Genomic DNA, 27,791 nt, shown 5'->3' with positions numbered 1-27,791 from the left:
ATTCGATACCCACATACCATGTTAGTGTGTCCTGCACTCTGTGGCCTGAAAGGTAAGCAACACAAATACTCAAAATATTCAATACATTTAGAGGTCCAGACCTGGTTATAACCAGGCAACATGAAACTCGGACCTCCCAGCACCAATAAGAAGGACCAAAGCTTCAAATACCAAGCAGCAACAATGTTTACTCATGTTATCTGAAGTTACAGTAGCTTCTTCAGTGTTGACCTCCTGTACAGTAAGAAAACATAGAAACAGGTATCTGATCTGATCAGTCTCTGTTTGTGTCAGCGGTCAGCAATGATTTTCAACCATGGGCCAGTTATTTTTAATATTAATATGTTTTGTTTGTTTATTTCTTTTGATTCATTAAGAATTATGTTGATTTATAAAACAGTTAGGATTGTTTCTATTGAGTGCAGATGTCATCATTTCCATCAGTAAGTTTGTACTGAGTTGCAGCAGTTTATGTTCTTACTCATTTGGCAACAAATGGCTTGTAAACGTGAACATGTTTCACTATGAGTCTGAAGATGTAACTGATTGGTTCTCCACACACAGACAGACACCTGCCTCCTTTATGTTGATTGAAACTATGAATGTTCTGTTCAAATAGACCAAATTATATTATTTACGTGTGTTATTCAAGTTTATTAGACTTCTTTTCAGCACAATGAACTGTTTAAGCAGTGTCTCTCCATGTGGGGGCAGTATTAGATGTTATCAGATGGGACCTGTTGTTCAGTGCGCCCTCTGCTGGAGTCCTCTGAGCCAACACTTTATTTCATTCATGCATTTTATTAATTCATCTGTCCGTCTGCGTCTGAGCAGCAGCCTCTTCATCGGTGATGATTAACTATAACTGTGAGATGTTGCTGTTTCAGTATTTAGTCGGCACTGAAGATGAAGAGTCTCTGACAGTCCAAAGCTCCACACGAGTAGATATGAGACTAAATACTGCAGCGCACTCTACTGAATATTAGAGGAAACCATTAAAAGAATTCTGTGATGCAGAGTTAATCATTTATCAGACAATTAAATTGGCAGCTTTTCACTGCAACATCCCTGATTTGGTTTTCCTTTGATGTTAATGAAGCAGAACCATAAAGAAACGTGATCAGTTCACACGGAGCTCTTTGACTTTCCAACAGGCAAAGTTAATAACTGTCACTTCATAAAGAACAAAAACACTGAGAAGCACTGAAGCTGTTTTATTAGAGACACAAAGAGTGGAAACACATTTAATACAGGAGAGACATCGGAGACAGACAGAACCTCAGTCCATCAGAAGAAGAAGAAGAACGCATCTGTGTTTTTTACCCAGCCAGGATGTGTTTGACAAACTCGGTGTAGTTGATGTGTCCATTGGCGTCCTCCTGTCCCATCATCAGCCGGTCCACCTCGTCCTCCGTCATCTTCTCTCCCAGCGTGGAGAGGACGTGGCGGAGCTCTGCTCCCATCACTGTGCCGTTGCCCTCCTTGTCAAACACCCTCAGACCCTCCACGAAGTCCTCGAAGGTGCCCTGCTCTTTGGAGCGTGCCACGTGCTGCAGCATGGGCAGGAAGCTGTCGAAGTCCAGTAGCTTGACATGCAGCTCCTCCGCCTTTGGCCTCCCCAGCAGCTTCAGCACCTCCTCGTTGGTGGGGTTGTGGCCAAGTGCTCGCATGACGTCTCCGCACTGAGCGAAGGTGATCTTCATCTCGCCTGTGGGCGTCTCGTCAAACAGCGTGAAGGCGTCTCTGAACTCCTCGATCTGGTCGGGGGTGAACTCCACCACGATGCTCTTCAGGTCCACCTCGGGAGGTTTGGACTCCGGCTCTGCGGGTTTGGGAGGCGGAGGAGGCTCCTCCTTCTTCGCCTCCACCTTCTTCACCTCTGTCTTCTTCGGTTCCACTTTCTTTGGAGCCATGCTGCCGAGAGTACGAATGGAGACGGAGGTGGGAGTTTTATACCAGCCAGAGGTGGGGCGAGCGAGGCCGAAGAGAAGGACAGAGAGGGGAGAGAGAGAGAGAGAGAGCTGACCAAAGATGGAAGAAAACTGGAATAGAAACACTCACAGGGAAGATAAGAGACTCAAGATAAGAAACGGAACCAGTCTGCACCTGAACCTGGAGCCGAGCTCCAACTTTAACTTCCGTGTTTCCATCCTGTAATGTGTGAATATCAGCAGCCGGGTGGTGTGAGTCTCCTGGAGACCCTGAGGTCCCCTTTAGATCTGTTTGGACCGGGAGACGAGGGCAGTGGCCGTTACCATGACAACAATCTATCACTCACACCGTGCAACAGTCACTGACAAACATTCACAACAAGTCACCGTGTTAGTGCTGTTCCGCCTGTCTCTGTCTCTCAGTTCAGTTCAAAGAGCTTTGTTGGCATCGCGGGAAATAAAAACAGAACAGACGTGCTGTTAGAATATATACAGATATAATACGAAGAAAATATCGACTAGCAGCTAAAAATACAAATACAAGTAAGTGAAAACAACATGAACACTGCAACTTTTTTTATAATGATGAATGTGTGTGTGTGTGTGTGTGTGTGTGTGTGTGTTAACGTCGAGCTCTTTGAAATCTGAGATCAGAGTTGAATTTGTTAAAGGAAACGTTCTTATTTCACTGAATGTTGAACTCTGTAGGAGGAAGATCCTGTCTCACCTCACCTGTCTCACCTGTCTCACCTGTCTCACCTCACCTGTCCAACAGCGACCACATGTCTGTCTGTGTCTTCCTGTCTGGATGTCCAGTCTGTGGACACTGAGCCTGAGTCAGGATCTGTCTCTGCTTCCTGTCTCTGACAGCAGAGACAGATTCTGCCGGTCCGTCGTCTCTTCAGGTCCAGATAACTTTCTGATCTAACCCTCTCTGTCTGTGTCTGTCTCTCTCTCTCTCTCTCTGTCTCTCTCTCTGTCTGTGTCTGTCTCTCTCTCTCTGTCTGTGTCTGTCTCTCTCTCTGTCTCTCTGTCTCTCTCTCTGTCTCTCTCTCTGTCTCTCTCTCTGTCTCTCTCTCTCTGTCTGTGTCTGTCTCTCTCTCTGTCTCTCTGTCTGTCTCTCTGTCTCTCTCTCTGTCTCTCTGTCTGTGTCTGTCTCTCTCTCTGTCTCTCTGTCTGTCTCTCTGTCTCTCTCTCTCTGTCTCTCTCTCTGTCTGTCTCTCCCTGTCTCTCTCTCTCTCTGTCTGTCTCTTCTCAGTCTATTTGAGTCTCTTTATCTCCCGAGGTGTCGTCAGACACATTCCCTGCTGTGATAAGGACAGTGATTACCCATGATGCTCTGCGTGTCCTTCAGGCTTTAAATAACAATGATGATAGCGACCTGCAGAGTTTCAGACTCAGACTGTCTTCATGGATTTGGGTGAGCCGACTTTAAGGTTATTATAGGTGCATTTTAAAAAACTGAAGAGGCTCATAGACAGAAATGCTGTGACCAAACTCTTAACACCTAAAGACATTTTGTCCCAGCTTTGATTTGGATTGCTTATATTTAATCAAGGATGAATTTAATGTTATAGAGAAAGACTTCAGGCTTGAAATCAAGTTTTCACAGGCGTTCACAATCTAAACTCGTCACTCAGTCACCTGATAGACATCCTGCTAACAAACAAACTGAAAGTTAATAACTATACACCAGTATCAGGATCACCAACCAATTACAATATCTCATCATGCTGGATTGCCACTTTAACACTCTTTTAATAACTTTTACCTGAAACGTGATGATCTGAAGGTACAGGTTTCAATAAGAAGATAGTTTAGGATAATCATAAATTAAATCATCTAATCCAGTCTACCCAGTTCGGTTATTACATATAACATGATCACGTACAACCTTTTTCTACTTTACGCTAATGACATCATGACTTTTTAAATTCATATTACAACTTGTTTTCTAAAATTACAGCCTCATTCTCACATTTTGACTGTCCTCTTTAGTTTTTCCTAGTCGAGAGGAGCCATGTTTGTCGTAATGCACGATCAGAGAGCCAAATGGTATAGGTGAGAAAGTCAGTCTTATTTTAACTGTAAGCAATGACTGGGGATAGCACGTCTTCAGAGCGGTCGATCTGGCGTAATCTTCTGTAGCCCCAGAGGACGTGGTAGGCTCGGTTCTGGAAGAAGCTGTGAAGATCCAGGAACGGAGACTGGGGAAGCGTGTTCTGGCCTGGCTTGTGTAGAGCGATGTGGTTGAACCGGGCAGCTGATCCGTGGAGTGGAGCAGGCCGGGCCCGAGAGGCAGCTGGCCGGAGTGGCGTGGCAGAAGGAACAGGAAAACAGTTTTCGTAGTGATCCGGGAGGAGACCATGGCTGGGATCGCCGGCGTAGTGTAGCTCTGAGGCAGAAGCAAACTAGAAACTACTACAACAATTACTTAACTCGGTCGAGGCGGGAGCCTTTTCGTGGATCTCGTACAAGTGTACAGAGACCATCTGGCGCTGGTAGAGAGGTAGAGCCTGGTGTTTACGCTGTGGAGACTGGTGGATAATTGGCATCAGGTGTGCCGGTGACCCGCAGCAGGCGGGAGACCAGGGACCCAGACCAGGAGACATGCACACAGGGGTCGGGAGGGAACAGGGGCTGACTATCACAAGGCTCGCTCAGTTGTTGGAAATATGTGAATTTAGACTGAAAACACAAAGACACGTTCTGACACACAAGACGTTTCCCAGGTGACAGCTAAACAACAACAGGCAGGATTATTATCCTGCTAATAGACTGCACAGGGTTCATACTGATCACTGATTGGTCATAATAACGTTTGTGTCATTGATTGTCACATCTGATGTTAAAGGGGACAGCGGGGACTGCACTGCTGCATTCTGGGACATCAGCAGGATCTGTAGACACACAGAAACAGATGAATCAATCCGTGTTTCTATTGTCTCAATCAATAGAAATCAGTGATTATTGATTATAACAGACAGCTAACTGTGATTAGAGGAAGTACCAGTACAACAAAATAAAGTTTAGCATCTAACCAGATGGAATATAGTGTAGCTTCTATAGAGATATATAAAGATAAACTAGTATAATGACACATTACACTCACATTACTGTAGTTATCAGTAACTAATCAGTCAATACCTGACGAATTCTTTAGAAGCAGTTTCTCTCTGATGACTGAACTCAGATCAGCAAACACCACCTCCTCATCTCTGTCTGCATCCACCTACACACACACAAACGTGTTTTTGTCACTTATGAGGACATTACGTTGACTCCCACACCAGAAAGTGTCCACGTCCTCGCAGAAGTTGTAGACGTGTAGACGTCGTGGCGACTCACAGGGTTCGTTACTGCTGTAGCTGGTGAGCTAACCGCTAACTATCAGCTACGTGTCCAGGGTTTATCAACAGCTGTGTCAGTATGAGGTCTCCTAACTGTGTGGAAACCAGGTCTCTGTTGTGGAGCAGTTTATACTCTGACAGAGGAACCTTCAAATGCTGATGTGACTGAGGCTGTAGAGATAAGTCCTACATTTATGTAAGAGGGTCGTTATAGATTGTTGAAGTTCTTCAAAATTCATTTCTAGATTCATTCAGTATTCTTTTTATTTTGCAAGCAAGTTCAATTCAATTCAGCTTTATTTATATAGCACCAAATAACAGAAGTTATCTCATTGCACTTTTCCTACAGAGCAGGTCTAGACCGAACTCTCTATAGCATTAATTGTAATGTAGACAGTGATCCTGAGGCGAGAGCCTCGGACTGCAGTCCAGCGGTACAAATACTTGGGAACCATCCTGGATGACAAACCTTTTATGCCAATACTGATTTTAAGAAAAAAGCTTGCTTTTCTTAAGGTAGCCCAGAAGTTTTAATATTGACAAGCCTCTGTTGAAAGTGTTCTATACTTCTTTAATTGAGTCCATTTTAACATTTGCTATGATCTGTTGGTTTCTCGGTGTGAAAAACAAAAACTTGTTGAGAAAAATTGTGAATGTGTGCAAAGTTACTGGTGTAAATTTAAATGATCTTTGCCACTTATAGCAAGTCAGAGCCATACAGGAAGCTCAGGTCATCTTACTGGACTCCCAGCACCCCTTATATAGTGAATTTAATTTGCTTCCATCAAGGCGGAGGTTTTACCTCTGTAGACGTGACACAAATAGATACACGAGGTCCTTTATTCCTTCAGCTATTGGCTTTTTAAACAAAATGTGATTTGGCCAGCTGTGGATATGAAACAGTGCCCCCTTTTCTTTGTCTTATTTACTTATTCATTATTTTTCTGCTGCTCTCTCTGATGGTTTTGGTGTCAAGTGACATAGACAACAGTGAGGTAGGCACTAACCTGTGTACTTGTGTTTATTTGTGTGGGTATGTACATATTGTACGTACATATATTGTATTGCCATTTTTATTAATTGTTGTATTTTTGATTGACTGCTGTCTGCAAGCCAAATTGTCCCTCTGGGACATTAAAGCTTTGCTCTCTACACACCTGTTGTACCTGTGTTGGCAGGTGTACCTGTGTCAGCAGGTGTAGCTGTCTGTAGTATCTGCTGATGGAGACGATGTCTCTCTGAAACGTCTCCAGGCGTCTCCGCAGGACGTGGCTATTGTCTCCTAGAAGACCGAGCCTAGTGGCTCGTCGCTGCAGGCGACAGCACAGCGTCTCATTGGAGCAGAGAAGCAGCATCACCAGGTCAGGAGAGCCAGTCTGAACACAGAGAAATGTAATGTTTTAAATAGGTGCTTAATTCTATCTACTCGGTTTACCTTTTTTTTACCTCACTGTCTTAATCTCTTATTTTCATAAAAGCCCTTCTAGGGATAGGTGTTGCAAATTAGCATTTGCTATAAAAACTATGATACTTGCATCGGCTAGCTGTTTTCAGTTTGTCTATGTATACCGTATCTGTCTCTATCAAATAAATCAGAATTAAATAGAGTGGGCGGGGAGAACAAAGTTTCCACTTACTGTCACCACTGTTATTATATTTCTGTATTCGTCACTGCTGTGTTTTACCATTATGTTGTTTACTAACTCATTGTTTATAATGTTTTATATTAGTTTCCCACTGGGACTGGTCTGTTGGGTGCATCATGAGCACTCTGCTGGGCCCCTGCAGACTTGAGAGGAGAACCCCATACCTGTCTGCTGTTCCCTGTTCTGTGGTAGGTTGATCTGAAATTAGCTCAATAAAATGCTGCAATACGTTTAAACTGTATTTTATATCCTTAATATGTTTAAAGGGCGCCAGTTATCCCAGTAAATATATTATTTGTGTGTAAATCGTTGTAGAGCAATCTGTTGAGCGCACCATGATATCGCTGACTTTGCTTCATTATAAATCTCTGAGGTGTAGCCTGTAAACCAGAAGTTTGCTGAGTTATTTCTTGCTACCACTGAAGCTGGTTGTGAGACACCTGGTACAAAGGAAAAGGAGAAGTTGTCCGCACACTGAAATTTTCAAGCAACCCAAAGGTAATTGTCAGGCTCCTCCACATTTGGAAGGGCGTTATACTGAATGTGGACTTTGTCTACTACACAATACAACCGAGAGGGCTACACAGACAGCTAACTTCAGTCCTGCTGTACAGACTGCAATGAGCTCTCTGATTGGTCAGTACCTGTTCCTGGAAGCTGAGAGCCTGGTGGACATCTAGAGGGAATCCGTCCACGATGAACCCTCTGACCTCCTGCTGACCAATCAGCTGTCGCCTCAGCTCGGAGATCGTCTCCTCCTACAAACACAGAGAGTTTGTTTACACTGTCCATGCTAAATCACTGCGATGTTTCAGGGTCTGGGTTAAGGCGATGATTGGTGGTTTTGTTGACTCTGACCTGTGGTCCCAGCTCTCCATGACCCATCATTTGTGAAATAACCTTCCACTTCTTGCTGGGGGAGGCGTGGCTTAGCAGTTGCCTCCTGAGCAGCTCATCCAATGAGACGACTCTGAGGCTGAAGCAACGAGCTAGCCTAGCTGCCTGACTTCCCTTCCCACTTCCTGGACCACCTGATGGGAATAAAAGTATGTTCTGACATGAACATCAGTAACTTGCTCACAAAAACCACAACGTCCTCAGTTTGAACAAGGTCGGGGATCTTTATACGTCATTCCCCATCTTTCTCTCCCTCTTTTCTTGTCATCTCTCTACTGTCAGCTCAGAAATATTAAGAAAAAAGATATTTCAATGACAATATGGGAAGGTGGTGCTGAACATGAGGTGTTTTCTCGCAGATTATCTTACCAATGATGAAGATGATGAGGGGCCTTGACCTCTGAGGAGGGAGGATGCTGACTTCCTGCAGGAGTCCAGAACTTTCTGTCATGTCAGAGTCCGAGTCTATGGAGAGTTGAGACCGGGCAGGAGATGGAGGAAGACCAGGAGGATGAGCTGAGAGGAGGGACAGTGTGAAGAGTCATAAAAACTCTGATTCAGGAAGTATTTTTCTGCCACTGCAAACTCTTTAAAAGTGTGTTCAGACTAAACTCCTGAACCAGCTGAACTCCTGAAGAACTGAACTCTGAAAAAACGGAAATCTCAGAGATCTGAACTTGCAGAGAACTGAACTACTGGAGAACCAAACTCCTGGAGAACTCAAATTCTAGAGAATCAAACTTTTTTTCGGTGAAGTATCTTACCCTCTGTCCTGAATGTCTTTGTGTCTTGTTGTTCCTTCCTCTCAGTGTGGACAGGTGGGATCACTGCAGGTCTAGGTAGAACTGAGGGAAGGAGTTTGAGTTCAGCAGTTGTTTGGGGGGGTCCAGATGGTGTTTTATTGTTGATGTAGGAAACCTGGGGTGTCAGTGGGGGTAAGATTGATGTTTTTAACTTAATGGAGGGAATGTGGGGCCCAGAATGCGTTAGTGGGGCTACTGTGGATGTTGGGGGTATTGTCCAATGTGTAGGAGGTGATGTCAGAGTGGGTATAGAGGCTGTTGTTTGGGGTATAAGGGTTGATGCTTGGGGTATTTTGGGTATTATTTGGGGTATTGGCTGTGTTGTTTGGGGTTTTATAGGTGGTATAGGTGTCGTTTTGGAGGGTATAGGGGGTGTTGTTTGGAGTATCTGGGGTTTTATTGGAGGTACTGTTGGTGTTATAGGGGTTATTGATGGTGTTCTGGGGGGTATTGGTGGTGCTATAGGAGGTATTGTAGAGGGTATAGGTGTTTCTTTAGGGAGCAGTGATGGTGTTGTGGGGGGTACAGGTGTTGTTTTGGGGTGTCCAGGGCTCAGCTGGTGTCTCTCCAGGTGGATGAAGGTGTCCCAGGTGACAGCCTCAGGACCCCCCAGCTGTCTGGTTGTGATCAGGCAGCTCTGCAGGAAGCTGATGGGGTCCTCAGGATGATGATACAGAAGACCTGTGAACAAACTCTTGGACACAGATTGTAATTAGTCATCATCTCCTGCTGCGGCCTCCCTGATCTCTCTCCAACAAGAGATTTTATGTAAGTTATTAATTTTATTGGAATTGTCTTTTTATCGTAGAAAAGGTTTCAGTCGTAGTCATCTGGACACTGTTTTCAGAATCAAGACGTTTCGGCTCCCATCCGGAAGTCATTCTCAATTGTGAAAAAATTGAACGGGAACTGGAAATTTAAGCTACTCTGAGTTACATAAGCCCCGCCCTCAGGAGGGAATCTGCCTGAGTATCTGTTGATTAGCTAGTTTCACCTGAAACTGACCTAATAGTTTCAAGATGGCCCAGTAATCAGTAATCAGGCCTATTGTTCTCTGGCTGCATCTACTTCATCACTGTTAAGTGCCTGATTAGCATGTGATAGGCGTGACCAAGGTGATAATACACTCTGATAGACTTTGGGCAGATTAAATCTCAGACCACCATTTCTGTTCAAAGAGGGGTTCTCTTTCTTCACAAAAATGGCTTCCTTGACTCCCCGTTCAAACCAACTCTTCTCTCTACTAAGAATCTTCACCTCGCTGTCTTCAAATGTGCGGTTTGTAGCTTTTAAATGCAAATGCACGGCGCTCTGTAATCCTGAGTTAGCGTGTCGTCTGTGCTGATAAAGTCTTTTGTGAAGTGGCTGTTTGGTTTCGCCTATGTACTGTTCTTTGCAGTTTTCCTCACTGCACTGAATGGAGTAGACAACATTGCTCTGTTTCTGTGTGGGCATCTTGTCCTTAGGGTGAACGAGTTTCTGTCTTAAAGTGTGGCCTGGTTTAAAGAAGACAGGAACATCGTGCTGTCCTTTGATCCTTTGTAGTTTTTCAGACAGTCCAGATACATAAGGAATGGAGACACCGTTCCTTCTTGGTTCAGTTACACTTTTGTCCTGTTTTTTGGCTCTTTTAACTTTGTTGATAGCCCAAGTAGGATAACCACAGGCTGAGAGTGCATTCTGGACATGCCTTTCCTCTTTCTTCTTACCCTCTGAGCCGGTGGGCACTTCCTGGGCTCTGTGTTGTAATGTCCGGATTACACCCAGCTTGTGCTGTAGTGGATGGTGTGAGTCAAAGAGCAAGTATTGATCCGTATGTGCTTCTATCTGGAGCTTTCCGTCCTCTCCTCTGAGAGTAGAACAATCAAGAAAGGCCAGTCGGTTCTCTTTGGCGTCCTCTCGCGTGAACTTGATGTTGGGGTCCACAGTATTGATATGCTCTGAGAATGCTTCCAAGTCTTATTTCTTGATTTTCACAAAGGTGTCATCCACGTAACGGTACCAATGACTTGGTGGTGTGCCCGGGAACGAGGATAATGCCTTCTTCTCAAACTGTTCCATGTACAGGTTGGCCACAATGGGAGAGACCGGAGAGCCCATAGCACAGCCGTGAATCTGTCTGTAGAAGTGTCCCCGGAACTGGAAGTAGGTTGTGTTGAGACAGATGTCTAATAGTTTACATATGTGTTCAGGTGTAAGCTTGGTCCTTTGCTGCAAGGTGGAGTCCTCCTGCAGTCTTCTCATCACCGCTGTCACTGCTTCTGAGGTTGGGATGCAAGTGAACAAGGACACAACATCATAAGAAACCATAACGTCATCTGGGTCCAACTGGATGTTTCACTTTGTCCACAAATTTCTGTGTGTTTTCCACATGATGTACTGTGTTCCCCACCAACGGAGCCAAGATTGTAGTCAAATGTTTGGCTACGTTGTATGTGATGGAATCTGTGCTGCAAACGATGGGTCTGAGTGGAACATTCTCTTTGTGAATTTTGGGAAGGCCATAGATGCAGGGAATGGCTTTCCCAGGGTATAGTCTGTAGTACAGAGGCCTGTCTATCACCTCCTCCTTCTCAAGCTTCTGTAGACAGTCTATAACCTTCTTCTTGTAGCCATTGGTTGGATCTCTTTTAAGTTTTTGATATGTGGTTGTGTCTTCAAGAAGGTAGTTGACCTTGGTTTCATAATCGGCTGTGTTCAGAATCACAGTGCAGCGACCCTTGTCTGCTGGTTGAATGTTTATGCTGTGATCCTTCTGCAGTGCTGAGAGTGCCCTCCTCTCTTCGGATGTAATGTTGGAAGGAGGCGGTTTGGCACTCTTTAATGTTGCAGTAACACGTAGCCTCAGGTCTGCAGCCTCTGCTTCAGTCATGTTGTTCTTCCTAATGGCTGTTTCTGTGGCTGTGATGTAGTCCACTGTAGGGATGTGGTTGGATGTAACTGAAAAGTTGAGCCCTTTGGAGAGCACATCTTTTTCTGCCTGTGTCAGGATGCGGTCTGATAAGTTTTTGATCCAATTGTTTCTGTTGATACATGTCTCCCTTTGTTCAGTCCCTGATCTCCTGTTGTGCTGGTCCTTTCCTAGATTCCTCTTATTCAAAAGGATGTTAAATTTCTTAATTTGCCGCTCCTTGCTCTTCCTATGTTGTGCACCCTGTGCTACCTGTGTAAAGTCCATCACTCTCTTGAGGATTTCTTCTGGGACAATGCTTGTTAACTTCTGCAAAAATTCTATTCTGTTCTTCAAATTGTCTATTCTTAAGTTGTTTTCCCTGATCCTTTGATTCTGAAAACAGTGTCCAGATGACTACGACTGAAACCTTTTCTACGATAGAACACTCCTGGACGAATGAGGGACTACACCGTCTTAATTGTCTTTTTAATTAGGGGTTCAACCCCCGAAGGGACAGAAACCCTATTGTGTTAGTGGCGGTTTATTATTATTATTTGTCTTATGCCACGGCTCAAATTGCCATGAGCTGGAACGAGCTAGAAACACGAAACTTGGCCCAGTAACTGGAAATGATGTGCATGTGCTTCCACAGAAATATGAGCCCAACCGGCCACATGGTGGCGCCGTAATTAAGGCCCAAAACACAATTTTGAACAGGCCACGCCCCTCACACCGTCTGAACGACTTGAAATTTATCTCACAAATCCGCAATGTGCTCTACAAAAAAGCCTCTTGGACCACTGAACTAGAAACTAGATTTTCTGTTTTGAATTTGAATTTTTGAAAAACATCTCCTAAACCGTAGATCCAGTTGCTACCAAATTTTCGGTGGATCATCATTGGACGAAGCTTATCAAAAGTTGTATAAAGCTTGTTGATATCTTATTTAGTTTTCAAGATATTGACCAATGAACTTCAAAAGGGGCGTGGCTCAGCACATAAATAGACCAAAGTCAACAACCGCTGGGCCAATCATCACAAAACTTACAGGATATGTCCACATACGTACCTGAAACATACCCTGAAACTTTCCTTTAAATCGACCGCTAGGGGGCGCTACAAGGGCAAATGTGGGTGGCATAACACGAATCATGAATCTGGGCCACATTTGACCAGGTCCAGATCAAAAGCTTTAAACTTCTAACGGTCTGTGTTGGCTTGAACCCTAGAATTGCCGCTTGCGGCTGTATTTCTATTTTCTTTTCCACGACTGGAATTGTTTCTAATCTGTTTTATTGCTCCTGGATTATAGATCAGTCTCTCTCTGGTGGTCAGATCAGCAAACTCTATTGAGTGTTTTAAATCTCATCTGAAAATCTTATGATGTTATTTCTTGCTCTAGTTTGTTCTGATCTCTTTCTATCTCTCTATTTTTGCTTGTCTGTCTGTCTGTCTGTGTCTCTCTCTCTGTCTTTCTCTCTGTCTCTATCTGTCTGTCTCTCTCCCTCTCTCTCTCTCTCTGTGTCTCTATCTGTCTGTCTCTCTCTCTTGCCCTGTCCACTTCTATCATGTTAAGTGCTGTTACCGTGACAACCAACTGCCCCTCATGTCTATATGCTAAAACCAACGTCATACAGTTCAACTGCTGTTAATCCTCATTCAGACTGTGTTTCTGTCTTTAGGGGACGGGGTCTGATTTTAACATCACCTGCTCTGGTCAGCGAGTTGAGTTGACCCCCCTGTAATAATCACAGCTCCTGTCTCTGAGAACTGGCTGCTCCTGCTGCAGTTTAAATCCCGTTCACATAATTTAAAGTGGATCTCTGAGCTTTTCCTTCTGCTGCATTTTATCAGCTCATAGTGAAATCTGACTTTTGTGTGAAAATGGAGAAAGTGAAAAATGTTGTTGCTAATCTGATAGATGCTAACATGCTAACAGCAACATATCGGCCTATTGGGAACCAACATGACGAAAGAAAACATCAAAGCCATCAGGAGAGCGAGACCCCGTAACAGCTCATCAGATGGTCTGCTGTGATGTCAGCTGCAGGTCGGTGCTGCTGGTCTCTACAGACCAGTTTTATTTACCCTGTATTAGTTCACATGTAGTCAGACTGTCCCATCAGAGCAGCCGAACCAGCAGTCAGCAGCTCCTGTCTGCAGTGGACCCGTGGACGGACAGACAGCTGTCTCTGGATCACTGCGAGACTGAAGGAAACTTAGAAACAGCAGGATTCTCAGGCAGGTTCTGCAGCCGCTTTCTTCTCTGGCGTCTCAGCTGGTTTATGGAGGGTTATTCTGGACGGACGTCAGAGACGATGATCTCCTCTGGAAGTGAGACTCGCACTTCCAGAGGAAGGAACTTGGCGCCAGTTCATAACAGAAGTTATCTCATTGCTCCTAACCCCTAACCCTACAGAGCAGGTCTAGACCGAACTCCATTTTTTCTAGATGATGTAGGCTACAATCTCTCTTCTTGATATAACAACATACCAACTTATTATGTTACAGCGGGCAAAGTTTGTTTCAGTGAGATTTGTTGGTTTTGTGTTAAAACAAAAAAGGTTCAGTATCTAGTAACAGTAATAATGAGAAAATCTGTCACAATAACATGAAAAATATCTTGTTAGAATGTAATAAAATCATTGAAAACAAGAAACGGAACAAATATTGTTTTTGTCGTGTTGGCAGCAATAAGCTGCTGTAATTTCCTGTTGAGTTATCAGAGTTGGTTGATTTCAGACGAGAGCTCTGTAATCTGCAACGATTTCGTAAACTTAAATCAGCTGTGAAACAAGAAACAACAGACAAAACTGTCTCACCTCCAGCAGCTGAGGGAGATGATGGTGAGACAGGTACTCCTTCACGTATGTGCTGCTCATCATCAGCTTCTTCTTTCGTTTCCTCTGCTCGCCTCTTCTTCCTGTTTTCCTTCTGTTTTCTTGTCTGCAGATCATCAATCTTCTCCATCTATTAGTCTATCTATCCATCATCTATCTATCATCTATCTATCTATCAGTCAGTCAGTCAGTCAGTCAGTCAGTCTGTCCTCGCAGCAGCTCTCGGAGCAGAGTGTGATGTCGGAATGATTGACAGCAGCATCAGGTGGCGGGAGCCGTTGCCATGGTAATGTCTGTATTTATTCATGGTGCTTTTTGTGCTAACAAGGCTAACGAGCTGATGAGCACATCGCACAGTGAAGTGATTGGATGGCAGAGTGTGACATCATCACAGTGATACCTGGTGGTAGAGAAGAGAACCAGAACCACAGACAGAACTACAAACATAACTACAGACAGAACTACAAACACAGCAACAGACAAAACCACAGACAGAACTACAAACAGAACTACAGACAGAACTACAAACACAGCAAAAGACAGAACTACAAACACAGCAACAGACAGAACTACAGACAGAACCACAGACAGAACTAAAAACTCAGCAACAGACAGAACTACAGACAGAACTACAAACACAGCAACAGACAAAACCACAGACTGAACTACAAACACAGAACTACAGACAGAACTACAAACACAGCAATAGACAGAACTACAAACACAGCAACAGACAGAACTACAGACAGAACCACAGACAGAACTAAAAACTCAGCAACAGACAGAACTACAGACAGAACTACAAACACAGCAACAGACAGAACCACAGAAAGAACTACAAATAGAACTACAGACAGAACTACAAACACAGCAATAGACAGAACTACAAACACAGCAACAGACAGAACTACAAACACAGCAACAGACAGAACCACAGACAGAACTACAAACACAGCAACAGACAGAACCACAGACAGAACTACAAACTCAGAAACAGACAGAACCACAGACAGAACTACAAACAGAACTACAGACAGAACTACAAACACAGCAACAGACAGAACTACAAACACAGCAACCGACAGAACCACAGACAGAACTACAAAGCCAGCAACAGACAGAACTACAGACAGAACTACAAACACAGCAACAGACAACTACAGACACAACAACAGACAGAACCACAGACAGAACTACAAACACAGCAACAGACAGAACAACAAACACAACAACACAGAACCACAGACAGAACTACAAACACAGCAACTGACAGAACTACAAACACAGCAACAGACAGAACCACAGAGAGAACTACAAACACAGCAACAAACAGAACCACAGACAGAACTACAAACACAACAACAGTCAGAACTACAGACAGAACTACAAACACAGCAACAGACAGAACCACAGACAGAACTACAAACACCGCAACCGACAGAACCACAGACAGAACTACAAACACAGCAACCGACAGAACTACAAACACAGCAACCGACAGAACCACAAACAGAACTACAAAGCCAGCAATTGACAGAACCACAGACAGAACTACAAACACAGCAACAGACAACTACAGACGGAACTACAAACACAGCAACAGACAGAACTACAGACACAACAACAGACAGAACCACAGACAGAACTACAGACAGAACTACAATCTCAGCAACAGACAGAACCACAGACAGAACTACAAACACAGCAACAGACAGAACTACAGACAGAACTACAAAAACAACAACAGACAGAACTACAAACACAACAACACAGAACTACAAACACAGCAACCGACAGAACTACAAACACAGCAACCGACAGAACCACAAACAGAACTACAAAGCCAGCAACAGACAGAACCACAGACAGAACTACAAACACAGCAACAGACAACTACAGACGGAACTACAAACACAGCAACAGACAGAACTACAGACACAACAACAGACAGAACCACAGACAGAACTACAGACAGAACTACAAACACAGCAACAGACAGAACTACAGACAGAACCAGAGACAGAACTACAATCTCAGCAACAGACAGAACCACAGACAGAACTACAAACACAGCAACAGATAGAACTACAGACAGAACTACAAAAACAGCAACAGACAGAACTACAAACACAACAACACAGAACTACAAACACAGCAACAGACAGAACTACAGACAGAACTACAAACACAGCAACAGACAGAACTACAAACACAGCAACAGACAGAACTACAGACAGAACCACAGACAGAACTACAAACTCAGCAACAGACAGAACCACAGACAGAACTACAAACACAGCAACAGACAGAACTACAGACAGAACTACAAACACAACAACACAGAACCACAGACAGAACTACAAACACAGCAACAGACAGAACAACAAACACAACAACACAGAAACACAGACAGAACTACAAACACAGCAACTGACAGAACTACAAACACAACAACAGACAGAACCACAGACAGAACTACAAACACAGCAACAGACAGAACCACAGACAGAACTACAAACACAGCAACAGACAGAACTACAAACAGAACTACAAACACAGCAACACAGAACCACAGACAGAACTACAAACACAGCAACAGACAGAACTACAAACACAACAACACAGAACCACAGACAGAACTACAAACACAGCAACAGACAGAACTACAAACAGAACTACAAACACAGCAACAGACAGAACTACAGACACAACAACAGACAGAACTACAGACAGAACTACAAACACAGCAACAGATAGAACTACAGACAGAACTACAAAAACAGCAACAGACAGAACTACAAACACAACAACACAGAACTACAAACACAGCAACAGACAGAACTACAGACAGAACTACAAACACAGCAACAGACAGAACTACAAACACAGCAACAGACAGAACTACAGACAGAACCACAGACAGAACTACAAACTCAGCAACAGACAGAACCACAGACAGAACTACAAACACAGCAACAGACAGAACTACAGACAGAACTACAAACACAACAACACAGAACCACAGACAGAACTACAAACACAGCAACAGACAGAACAACAAACACAACAACACAGAAACACAGACAGAACTACAAACACAGCAACTGACAGAACTACAAACACAACAACAGACAGAACCACAGACAGAACTACAAACACAGCAACAGACAGAACCACAGACAGAACTACAAACACAATAACAGACAGAACCACAGACAGAACTACAAACACAGCAACAGACAGAACTACAAACAGAACTACAAACACAGCAACAGACAGAACTACAGACACAACAACAGACAGAACTACAGACAGAACTACAAACACAGCAACAGACAGAACTACAGACAGAACTACAAACACAGCAACAGAGAACTACAGACAGAACCACAGACAGAACTACTCACTTAGTAACAGACAGAACCACAGACAGAACTACAAACACCGCAACCGACAGAACTACAAACACAACAACACAGAACCACAGACAGAACTACAAACACAGCAACAGACAGAACTACAAACACAGCAACAGACAGAACTACAAACACAACAACACAGAACCACAGACAGAACTACAAACACAGCAACAGACAGAACTACAAACACAACAACAGACAGAACTACAAACACAACAACACAGAACCACAGACAGATTACAGACAGAACTACAGACATAAGTACAGACAGAACTACAAACAGAACTACAGACAGAACCACAGACTGGAACAACCTGCCTGAAGACATCAGGCTTTCTGAGTCAGTGTCTTCGTTTAAGTCTCGTCTCAAAACATTTTTATCTGAAAGCAGATCCTGATTTTACCTGAACTGTTTATTTTATTGCTTTTATATATTTTATGTATTTTATTTCTTTATATTTCGTCATTCACTGTGGTGTTTTATTTCTCTTGTTGTGAAGCACTTTGTCCTTTGTTTTGATAAGTGCTCTATAAATAATTTTATTATTATTATTGTTATAACTATGGCGGCGGTGAAAGTCTTTACTTTGAATACGACTGTCACAGATAAAAAAGCGCCTTGTAGTAGTGGAAGGTGATCAGATACGTGAAACATTTCTCAAGGGGAAAAATCCCTGTTGAAGAAAGACGGCTAAGCTAGCTCACCTTAACAAGGTAAGGCAGAGCGCCCCGCCCCCTCCCCCGAAAGAGAAGCTGACGTTAGATCCAGGCCCGGCAGTACGCAAGTACTGCAGTACGATGTTTTGTTTTTATTGACCTTTTTGAATCTCGCCTCTGACAAATACCCCGTATTACAAATAAAAACTAAAACTAACACTAAAGCTACTAAAAACTAAAACTAAGCATTTTCAAAAAATAAAAACTAAAGTAGCAAACCCGCTTTAAAAACGAATTAAAACTAAACTGAAAATAAAAAGTCAAAACGAAATAAAAATAAAAACTAATGAAAAATGCAAAACTATAATAATCCTGAATGGTTCTCCATATTTATTAATGTATTTAACTGTGCAAATATTAATGAATATAATTAAATACTATAACTGCAAGCAGTTATATTTGGGGTCCAGGCCACCCATGCGATGCGTTACTGTGGGCGTCGGCGACCCAGTGCTATTCGATATCTTGGTGCACCAGCCATCCGGTGTCACAGCTGGCATCTTCCAGTGTGACCAGGATCCTCTGAATGAGTTGTTTTAAAGTAATGACTGGCAGGTGAGTGTACTATTAACAGTGTGTTTTACAGAGACTACAATACAGATTTATACACTGCGAGGCTTAATACCAAATTTAGTGTTGATACAGTTGAAATCCAAAAAATAGATGACATGTTACTGTATTCTGATTATGCAAATTAGCAAAACATCCATTGTGGCATGCTTTTATGGTCCCGAGACTTTTCTGTAGAGCGAGGTGATTTGGATATGTGGCTCAAATTTCAAGTCAACCGGCCTCACGGTTTGGTCACGCCGACCAATCAAAGTTTTCACTTTTTGGCCGTCAATTATAGCGCCACCATGAGGCCTCTTCCTCTCCATCGACACATAATCCAAAGGTCTGCCATTATAGCCAGGGCCTTGGAGTATGTGTGGCAATGGGTGCTATACTGCCCATTTAATAGCAAGGGGGCGCTATAGAGATGTTTTGTTTTTAAAACTAGCCACATGTGTAAATAAATCATTCTACAAAAAGCACGCGTCCTGATCGGCACTACGGTTTACCAGTTAGAAGCCGAAATGCGTTTGCTTGAATAGCGGGATCAGGACCCCAAAATGAAGTCATTTTCAAATACAAACGGCTGCTTTCTTAGATTTATAATGAAAGAGTGTTGATCGTTCTAAAAGATAACATGCAGCTTTATGAGAAATCATTAGAATCTGTTGATGTAATTATCACAATTTAATTGTCATAATGAAGAGCTTCCTTTACTTATACATGATCAAAAATACAACTAAATGAAAGTTTGTGCGTTAGAAAAGAACCAATCCAACTGTAGTCTGAGAAACTGATTCTGATCCTGTTAAAGACCAGGAACCAGAACACGTGGCTTTTAATTTGAACAGTGAAACTTATTAAATGATTAACTGCAGAACTCACTTTACTCAAAACTGTGAATTAAAGCTGCTTTCTAAAAAGATTTTAGTAAAGTAAACCGTGCGCATGCTGCTCGCTGCTTCTCTTCCTGTGTGACGTGACAGAAAGAGGTTCCCCTCGGGATCAATGAAGCTTTTCTGATTCTGATTCGGACTGATTGATTTTCATAGCAGGCTGAAGATTATCAGTGACGTCTCTGCCCGTCCATCAGGAACCTCAGGTTCAGCAGAGACCAAACACTGCGGAGAACAAAATGAAGTGAGACGTATGAATGAATCTGTTGCCCCAGTGCATGCTGGGAGGGTTCCCACCACACCTCCCTCATGTAACTGCAATCACATGATCAGCACTGAGATAACCACGTGAAGCGCACGCTGTCACTAAAGACGACTCACACAAATCCTCAAAGTGCTTTCAGAGAAGATGAGCTGATGAGAATAAACAGGACTACTTTAGTCTGATCACAGCCGGGATTAGCTAAACCAGATCAGGGCCCGGGTCCGATGTTAGAGTCAAATCATTCATAAGAATAATAGAAAGAGAATATTAATATTAGTAAAACACATCATACTACATCATCAGGTGCTGTTTAAAACACACACAAAGCAGTGAAACAGGGAATATTAATGTTAACAGAAATACGGACTCAAGACGAAGTGTGTGTGTGTGTGTGTGCAGGGGTGTGTGTGTGTGTGTGTGTGTGTGCAGGTGTGTGTGTGTGTGTGTGTGTGTGCAGGTGTGTGTGTGCAGGTGTGTGTGTGTGTGTGTGTGTGTGTGCAGGGTGTGTGTGTGTGTGTGTGTGTGCGGGTGCATGTATGTGTGTGTGTGCATGTGTGTGTAGGTGTGTGTGTGTGTGTGTTTGGTGTGTGTGTGTGTGTGTGTGTGTGTGTGAGAGGCCCACAGCAGAAGAGCAGCATTCTCTGGGTTCAACTGAATGGATCTCAACAATGCAGGAATGTGTGTGTGTGTGTGTGTGTGTGTGTGTGTGTGTGTTTGGGAGGCGAATTTGGAAACCTCTATGTGGCTGCTATAGCAACCATGATGTAAGCCCAGAGGGGGAGTTTGTCCTCTCTCTCTTTCTTTCATTGTGTCAGTGTGTGTGTGTGTTTCAGTGTGTGTGTGTGTGTTTGGTGTGTGTGTTTCAGTGTGTGTGTGTGTGTTTCAGTGTGTGTGTTTGGTGTGTGTGTGTGTGTTTCAGTGTGTGTGTGTTTCAGTGTGTGTGTGGGTGTGTTTCAGTGTGTGTGTGTGTGTGTTTGGTGTGTGTGTGTTTCAGTGTGTGTGTGTGTGTGTTTGGTGTGTGTGTTTCAGTGTGTGTGTGTTTCAGTGTGTGTGTGGGTGTGTTTCAGTGTGTGTGTGTGTGTGTTTGGTGTGTGTGTGTTTCAGTGTGTGTGTCGACCAGCCGATAGAGAGATTTCACTCGGTGGAGAAACGAGACGAGAGGAAACAGAGTGAAGAGCTGAAACAGAAGGAAACGAAGGAGTGAAGCTCGACGGGAAACAAGGAGAGAAAGTTGAAGAAAACTTTATGATGTTGAGGTGATGTAACTCAGACAGAAAACTTTATTTAAAAAATTCATTTGAACAGAGTTTATTCAAACGTTCTGTCTCGTCAGCTGTTTAATGTCTCGGTCAGACTTTTAGTTGTGAGTTGGAACCAAAACTTAAAAATGTTAACTTTGTCAGGAAACATAGTTTTTGATAATTAATTTTGGACCTTCTGAGCTTCGGTCTGGGTTACACAGTAACTGACTGTGTAGTTTCCTGTGACAGCCACTAGGTGGCCCTGAAGACTCGTATTTTACTGAATGAAGCTTTGAAGGAGACGAACGCAGTGACACCGTTCAGTAATGCATTCGTGTGTGTGTGTGTCCTTTGTGTTGTAAATGTGATTAGACACTCTCTGTGGTTTTGTGTTGTTGTTGACCTACTTGTGCTGAAGCTGAATGAAAGCAGACCAGAGCAAGCCTACTTGGACCTGGACTCTCTGAAACCACACTGCTTTATATCCAGTTTGTGGCTGATATTGTGTTTTCTCAACTAAACACATTTCTCCTCAGTTTTTGTTGTTTCTAATTTGGTTTTCGTCTCATTCTCACACACTGTGAGGACCATTGACAGAGGTTTTAAAACACAGTTCAGTTTTATTCTTTCCCTCCTGCCAGTTCCAGTAAACGGAGTGGACGTCTCCTCATGTCACAGAGACGTCTGACATGTTGGATACGCTCATGTCCCAAATATAAATACAACAGATCCACAACCTTCAGCTCAGCATGGCGGAAATGTTAGGACGTTAAACTTGTTTTAACGTTCGTGTTTACTAAGTGGAGTTTTATCATCACTAAATTAAAACAAGTTTCACCTCCAAACTAGTAAATATTTACAGCCACTAACCGCCAGGTGTATGTAAACCTACCTCAAATTACAAAACGCCATGCTAACTTAGTTTAGCATGGTTGGATATTTCCCACTCATTGTAAACTGCATGAAAACTACTAATTCTGAAACACAAATATTTCTTCCTGTCTGCATAAATAAGAGAAAACAATACCTACATTTATATATAAGGTTTGACAGTTCAGTTTAATACATCATTTGGCCTCTTAAAACTTTTTTTTGGAAGTTATGCTAGCTTGTGATGCTACAGTGACTTCTTATTTACATAGTTGATTGCTCTTGATTGGACAGAGCTAGAGGTTTCCTAGCAACAGATTTACACATTACTAAAGTCTTTACCAGCTGAGACATATCTTGAGTTTTAATGGTGCAACCTGATTTAGTAAATCACCAGTTTGAAACCAGTTAGTCATTACTGAGAACTTAGGAAGGATTTATGAAGAGCTGCTGCAGTCCAGGGTCCTGGACTTTATGTGCAATCTATCTCTGGATAAAGACCTTGTTCAAGGATACTGTTCATGGGCCCTCAAATACACAGAAGGGTAAAGGTTAGAGTGACTAGACAGCGTTCATCTCTGGTGGAACGACTCCATGTTTCTTCTATGTTCAGTCTGAGCGACACGTGGTGACAACAGATAGCTCACCGCATGGTTGACGTGTGGTACGGCAGGAAAGGTCGGTCCAGGAAGTATCAGTCCCTCAAAGGCTGAATGTGAAAAAGCAACTCGGCAACACGAGCTGACTGACTGGAGGAATCTTCTTTATTTCACCAATATGTTTCAGCGCACGGTCATTTATGAGATGTGCAAACACAGCTTATGTATTCTCTACAAGGAGGCTGAATCTTTATTAGTTATCCAGTGATAGCTGGACACGTAGATGGCCCCGTCACCAAAGGATGCTTCACCTCCAACACACAAGTTTCAAAATAAAAGTACACAACTTAAAACTAATAGCAAAAAACATCTCCCTGTCACAAAATAAAATAAGAATAGAGTATAAAGCCTGGGTGAGTATTTGAAACTGCTAATACAGTTAAAAACTTTTAAAACTGATATAAAAGAAAACTACAAAACCGTTATTAAATAATTGTAAAAGCCGCTGGGAAACGACGTCAGCATAACTTTGTACTGACACTGAGGCTGGGAAGCATATAGAAGCTAAACATCCCGCATGTGCTGGAGCTTTCCATCATATCGCATGATCTTGCTCAGCAGATGGAGTTGCCCAGTTCTTCTTGTCCATGTTAGCTTAAAAGATGAAAGTCTAAGTTCTTTCTTGACCTTGAAAACGGCAGATAACAAAACAATCTCACCTCGAGGTCCTTTCAGTTGCTGTTCTGGAGCTTTCGGTCGTACTTTGTTTCCAAGGTGAAAAATTAACTTTCAGTCTTTTAAAAACTTTTAAGCCAACGTGCACTAGAAGTACTCAGAAAAACAGAAATCGTAACATCTACAGTTCCAGTACAACTGAGAAAACTCTGTTGAGGAAGATAATGTGATACAAACAGCTACTGAATGGATGTTAAAGCGATGATCATGCGTCTGACTTTAATTACATTTTGACCTGAACAGAATACAAGAATATTTATCCACTTGTTTTGCCACTCGCCATGATCCAGGAAGTCAAAGAACCTGATGTTACCTGATCTGTAAGGTAACACGGTTCTCCATGTGGATCTGTGTCTCATTTCCTGCTCTACTCTCTTTCTGTCCAGGTTTAGCTCCTTCCACTGATGAGAACAGTGATCTTAACCCCACCCACACCTCCACAGCTCCAACATGGCTGACAAAACCCCCTCAGGTCTACCTCCTCCCTCCCTGTCTTCACCTTCTCATCAGAATGGGAGGATCGGGGGGACTGCACCCAAACACTCTCCACCCCCCCACCATAATGGCAGTCTGGAGGCCCGACCAGGATGCCGCAGTCCCAGCAACACCAGTGCTGTTCCCCAGCCTCAGTCTGCACCCAGCAGCAGGACCTCAGCATCTACTTCACCCCTCAGGACCTTTGGAGGTCTTGTGACTCCTGTACCAGGTCCTGGTCCTGAAGGCTGCTCCACCAGGCCCCGGGGTCAGAGCTTCGACTCTGCTCTGAGCTCCAGGATCAGAACTACTACTTCCAGGAACAAGGTAGCTGTCACCTGCTGCCATAAAACCTGTTGAATTCTTCCCATATTGATCCAGAATGTGAACGTGAACTGGTTTAAAGTGCTGAATGTTTGATTCGACAAACTGTCATCAGAATGTGAAGCTCAGTGATTGGCTGTTTGTTAGTGAAATGCACCTTGGGAGTCGTAGTTGACTTCTCTCCTTCAGTTTTGATGTCCACTGGCTTCTTGTAGCTTTTTATCAAAGAACCAGAACCAAACACAGTTGTTCATCTTTTGTACTGATGATTCATGTTCTCATTGTCTATGAGAACAGGAAACATGTTTAATAACCCACGGCTGGTCCCTGTGCTGTCGCTTTAGCATAAGAGCAGCCAGCAGGAGGAGCCAGAGGCATTGTTGGACCTGATCCTGGAGTGTCAGGGTCAGAGACTGGAGGACCAGAGAGCCAGCCTCAGTCTGCTGCCTGATCCAGGACCAGCTGCTCTTTGTGGGACCTGCAGCTCCGACCAGCCCACCGTGGCTAGTCTGGACTTCTACTACATGCTCATACACTACCAGGTACCAGCATGTCAGATGAATGTTTTTAGGTGGGTAACGTAATGACTATACAGATGTTTATCTTCACCACATTCAGACAAGGGATTTTACTTGAATCCGTGTTTGATAAACAAGCATTCAGTTGGCAACATGAAGACAGTCTGAACATGCAAACAAGTCTGAGAGAGGAGAGGCAGGAAGGCAGATCACAGATAGACAGAATGTCACAGTAGGCAACAGACAGGTTTACAAACCAGGGCAGAGGTTAGGGTTAACCCTAACCCCTGGAAGGAGCAGGGTAAGAGTAGGGACATGGTACATGATACCTCTTCAGATACAAGGTACCTCTTCCAGGGCACCTGTACCCTGGAACCAGCCATCATCCACCAGGACACAGGGTACGGCAAAATACAGCATACAGTCAGCACTGGGTACAGGTGAGAATGGGGAATAGGCAGAAACAGGATACAAGGAGATGTAGATACAAGGTACAGGTGGGAGCAGGGGACAGGCAGGAACAGGAAACAGGAATATGTAAGACAGGATACAGACTGGAAGATGTAGGAACAAGTACAGGTAGGAACAGGTTACACACACACTTTCATGCAGGAATTTCTGGACACTGCAGCAGTCTGGCACCATTGACAATCTAGCAGATGAGTGAAGTGCCCAGTATATACACATTGGTTTAACTGGCTTAAAGGTGGGGTCAGCGATTCTAATCCAGTACACGTCTTGTTGTCAAATTCAGCGAATATCTCCTCGCAGTCTGCTAGCTGTCCGTTCAGTGTGTGCGCTGAACCCCCCCGTGTTCTGTGAACGGGGAACACACAAAGAGGCTCGGACCGAGCTGCACAGCACTGTTCCAGCCATGATTTGAGTGTCAGGTAACATTAAACGACTTGCCCACGGACATTCAGCTGACTCTCTAGTTTAAGATCTGCTGTTGTTGTGATGCTAGCTGTAGCAGCAGGAGAGTTGTGAGCATCGCTGTCTGGAGCTGCTGTGCTGCTCTGGGAAACCGTCTCGTCCTCTCTGGCTGTTAGCTTAGCAGCAGCAGCTGTAGCAACAGTTTGCTAGCCCAAAACCTAGCTAAGCTATTACTTGCTGTGTCATTGTTCGCTCTATATCATGGTATTTGTCATGGTATTGGTCATGGTATTGGATTTCTCCAGAATCGCATACCCCACCTTTAAGGCTTAAGGAGGGAACAAAGGACAGGTGTGGTTCAGTGAGTGAATGAGGAACAGTGTGCAGGGAAGAACAGGATCAGGAGACTGGTGGACAGGTGTGGAAGGACAAGCTCTGAAGACATCCATGAAAATTTCACAGGATTTCACTGGCCTGCCTTTCCCTGTCAGTCTTACTCTCCATCTACCTGTCTCACTGTCTGTCTGTCTATAGTCGGACAGGATGGAGGACCAGAGGTGCTCTCTTCCTGATCTGGATGATGTCGTTGGGTCGGTTCCTGAAGGTCAGGAGGATTTCTTCAGTTTGATTCAGAGAGTTCAGTCCAGGAGGATGGACGAGCAGAGAGCCTCGCTGCTGCTGACACACACTGAAGACAACCACGACACACACATCAACACATACACAGCTGGCTCATCCCCCCATCATCATCACTGATGATGAGCAGAGTCTGAAAGGGTTCTTCAGAGCCCCACAGGGACAGGGTTTTACTGTACTACTACTGTTTTTAAGTGTCTTGGAAGTGGATCTTGTCATCAGGACATTTTGGATGTTTTTGTGAATCAGTTTGGCTGCAGGCTTCAGACGGAAATCAGAATCCAGACTGATGATGTGGAAACCCTGATGACACTTCTGCATGTCGACTCCAAAAAAACTGAAAGTGATTATAGTACACATACCCTGAAGGTCTGACCTGAGACCAGCCGAATGTGTTCCTACTGTAGTTTCTCAACTGTTGCTGGCCTTCGAGTTAGTTTTTAGGACCCAAAGTGATCTTGACCCCAGTAGTTAAAGGTTCTCTGTGGAGTTTGTGACCGCTCGTAGCGCTATGCATCAATGTTTTGAATGGGTTTTGTTCGTATCTAATGTGTACACGAGCTACGATACAAATCCTGCTGCCAGTTTCATATTATTCAAGGCAGCTTAGAAGAAGACTGTTAGCTGGCAAATATGGATGTAAAAAAATGCATGATTTAAAATATCTTAAAAGTCATCTTTACTATTGTTTTATGCGGAAGGAAATACATTCAACTGGTTTGTTAGACCTCAAGGATTCACGCAGTCGGCCTCATGCAAAAACCACTTGTACGATCAGATTAATTCTTAAATGGAACGTACAAGTGATTTAAGAGAACTTGTGACCTTCACCAATTTTCTCACATTAAGAATTATGAGGTACGAACAAAACTCACGAGTCCAGACAGTCTCTCCACAGTAGGAAATCATAATGTCTTCATCTGAATGAATTTAAGAGTTTAAATAGCCTTTGTAACAGAAATCAACTAAAATAAAAATACATTACTTAAATAAACTTAATGCAAAATTAATATTCTGTTGGCCATTTCATCACCATCGTGGCTGCCAATTTACTGGGAGTTTAGACAACATTTTTTATGATTTTTAATGGCATATTTCTACAGCTTCTACAGTTCTGTAGTTGCTGTTCAGTCCTCTGACAGCTGCCTCGTAGTCTTTCTGCAGCATCATCTTCTGTTATAACACCTGACCTTAGACTATATATCATCCTGCCTAATATCTCTGACTCTCATCTCTCCTTAACCTCCTCTCATATTAGTCATCGACTTTACAATGACATTTTTTTATCATTTTAAATCATTCTCTCTTTATT

The 27,791-nt window shown here is 43.4% G+C and overlaps 3 protein-coding genes across 7 annotated transcripts; 1 reads left to right on the top strand and 2 right to left on the bottom strand.

Annotated features, from left to right (window-relative positions):
* Positions 1–1,194: 1,194 nt before the first annotated feature.
* On the bottom strand, positions 1,195–1,939 carry LOC122876030 (myosin light chain 1, cardiac muscle-like). Its single transcript, XM_044195848.1, has one exon. The coding sequence runs from the start codon at positions 1,911–1,913 to the stop codon at positions 1,320–1,322; it is 594 nt and encodes a 197-aa protein (XP_044051783.1). The 5' UTR covers positions 1,914–1,939; the 3' UTR covers positions 1,195–1,319.
* Positions 1,940–2,386: 447 nt separating this feature from the next.
* Positions 2,387–27,478, top strand: LOC122876029. Of its 5 annotated transcripts, XM_044195844.1 has the most exons (5): positions 6,502–6,642; positions 7,012–7,115; positions 24,041–24,455; positions 24,797–24,994; positions 26,378–27,478. In XM_044195844.1, the coding sequence occupies exons 3-5, from the start codon at positions 24,105–24,107 to the stop codon at positions 26,597–26,599; spliced, it is 771 nt and encodes a 256-aa protein (XP_044051779.1). In that variant the 5' UTR covers positions 6,502–6,642; positions 7,012–7,115; positions 24,041–24,104; the 3' UTR covers positions 26,600–27,478. The 5 variants fall into 5 exon arrangements, with proteins under 5 accessions (XP_044051781.1, XP_044051779.1, XP_044051780.1 ...); XM_044195846.1 differs by lacking the exons at positions 6,502–6,642; positions 7,012–7,115 and adding an exon at positions 2,387–2,474; XM_044195845.1 differs by lacking the exons at positions 6,502–6,642; positions 7,012–7,115 and adding an exon at positions 14,543–14,646.
* LOC122876150 (adenylate kinase isoenzyme 5-like) lies at positions 3,480–14,477 on the bottom strand. Its single transcript, XM_044196118.1, has 8 exons — positions 14,343–14,477; positions 8,589–9,321; positions 8,194–8,340; positions 7,786–7,958; positions 7,572–7,685; positions 6,466–6,657; positions 5,079–5,163; positions 3,480–4,831 (listed from the first exon to the last, which is right to left on the bottom strand). Exons 1-8 carry the CDS (start codon positions 14,475–14,477, stop codon positions 4,758–4,760), a joined length of 1,653 nt encoding a protein of 550 aa, XP_044052053.1. The 3' UTR covers positions 3,480–4,757.
* Positions 27,479–27,791: the final 313 nt, after the last annotated feature.

The sequence above is a fragment of the Siniperca chuatsi genome, linkage group LG5 (genome assembly GCF_020085105.1).
Source record: "Siniperca chuatsi isolate FFG_IHB_CAS linkage group LG5, ASM2008510v1, whole genome shotgun sequence".
Taxonomy (NCBI): domain Eukaryota; kingdom Metazoa; phylum Chordata; class Actinopteri; order Centrarchiformes; family Sinipercidae; genus Siniperca; species Siniperca chuatsi.
This window is presented reverse-complemented; position numbering and strand designations above follow the sequence as displayed.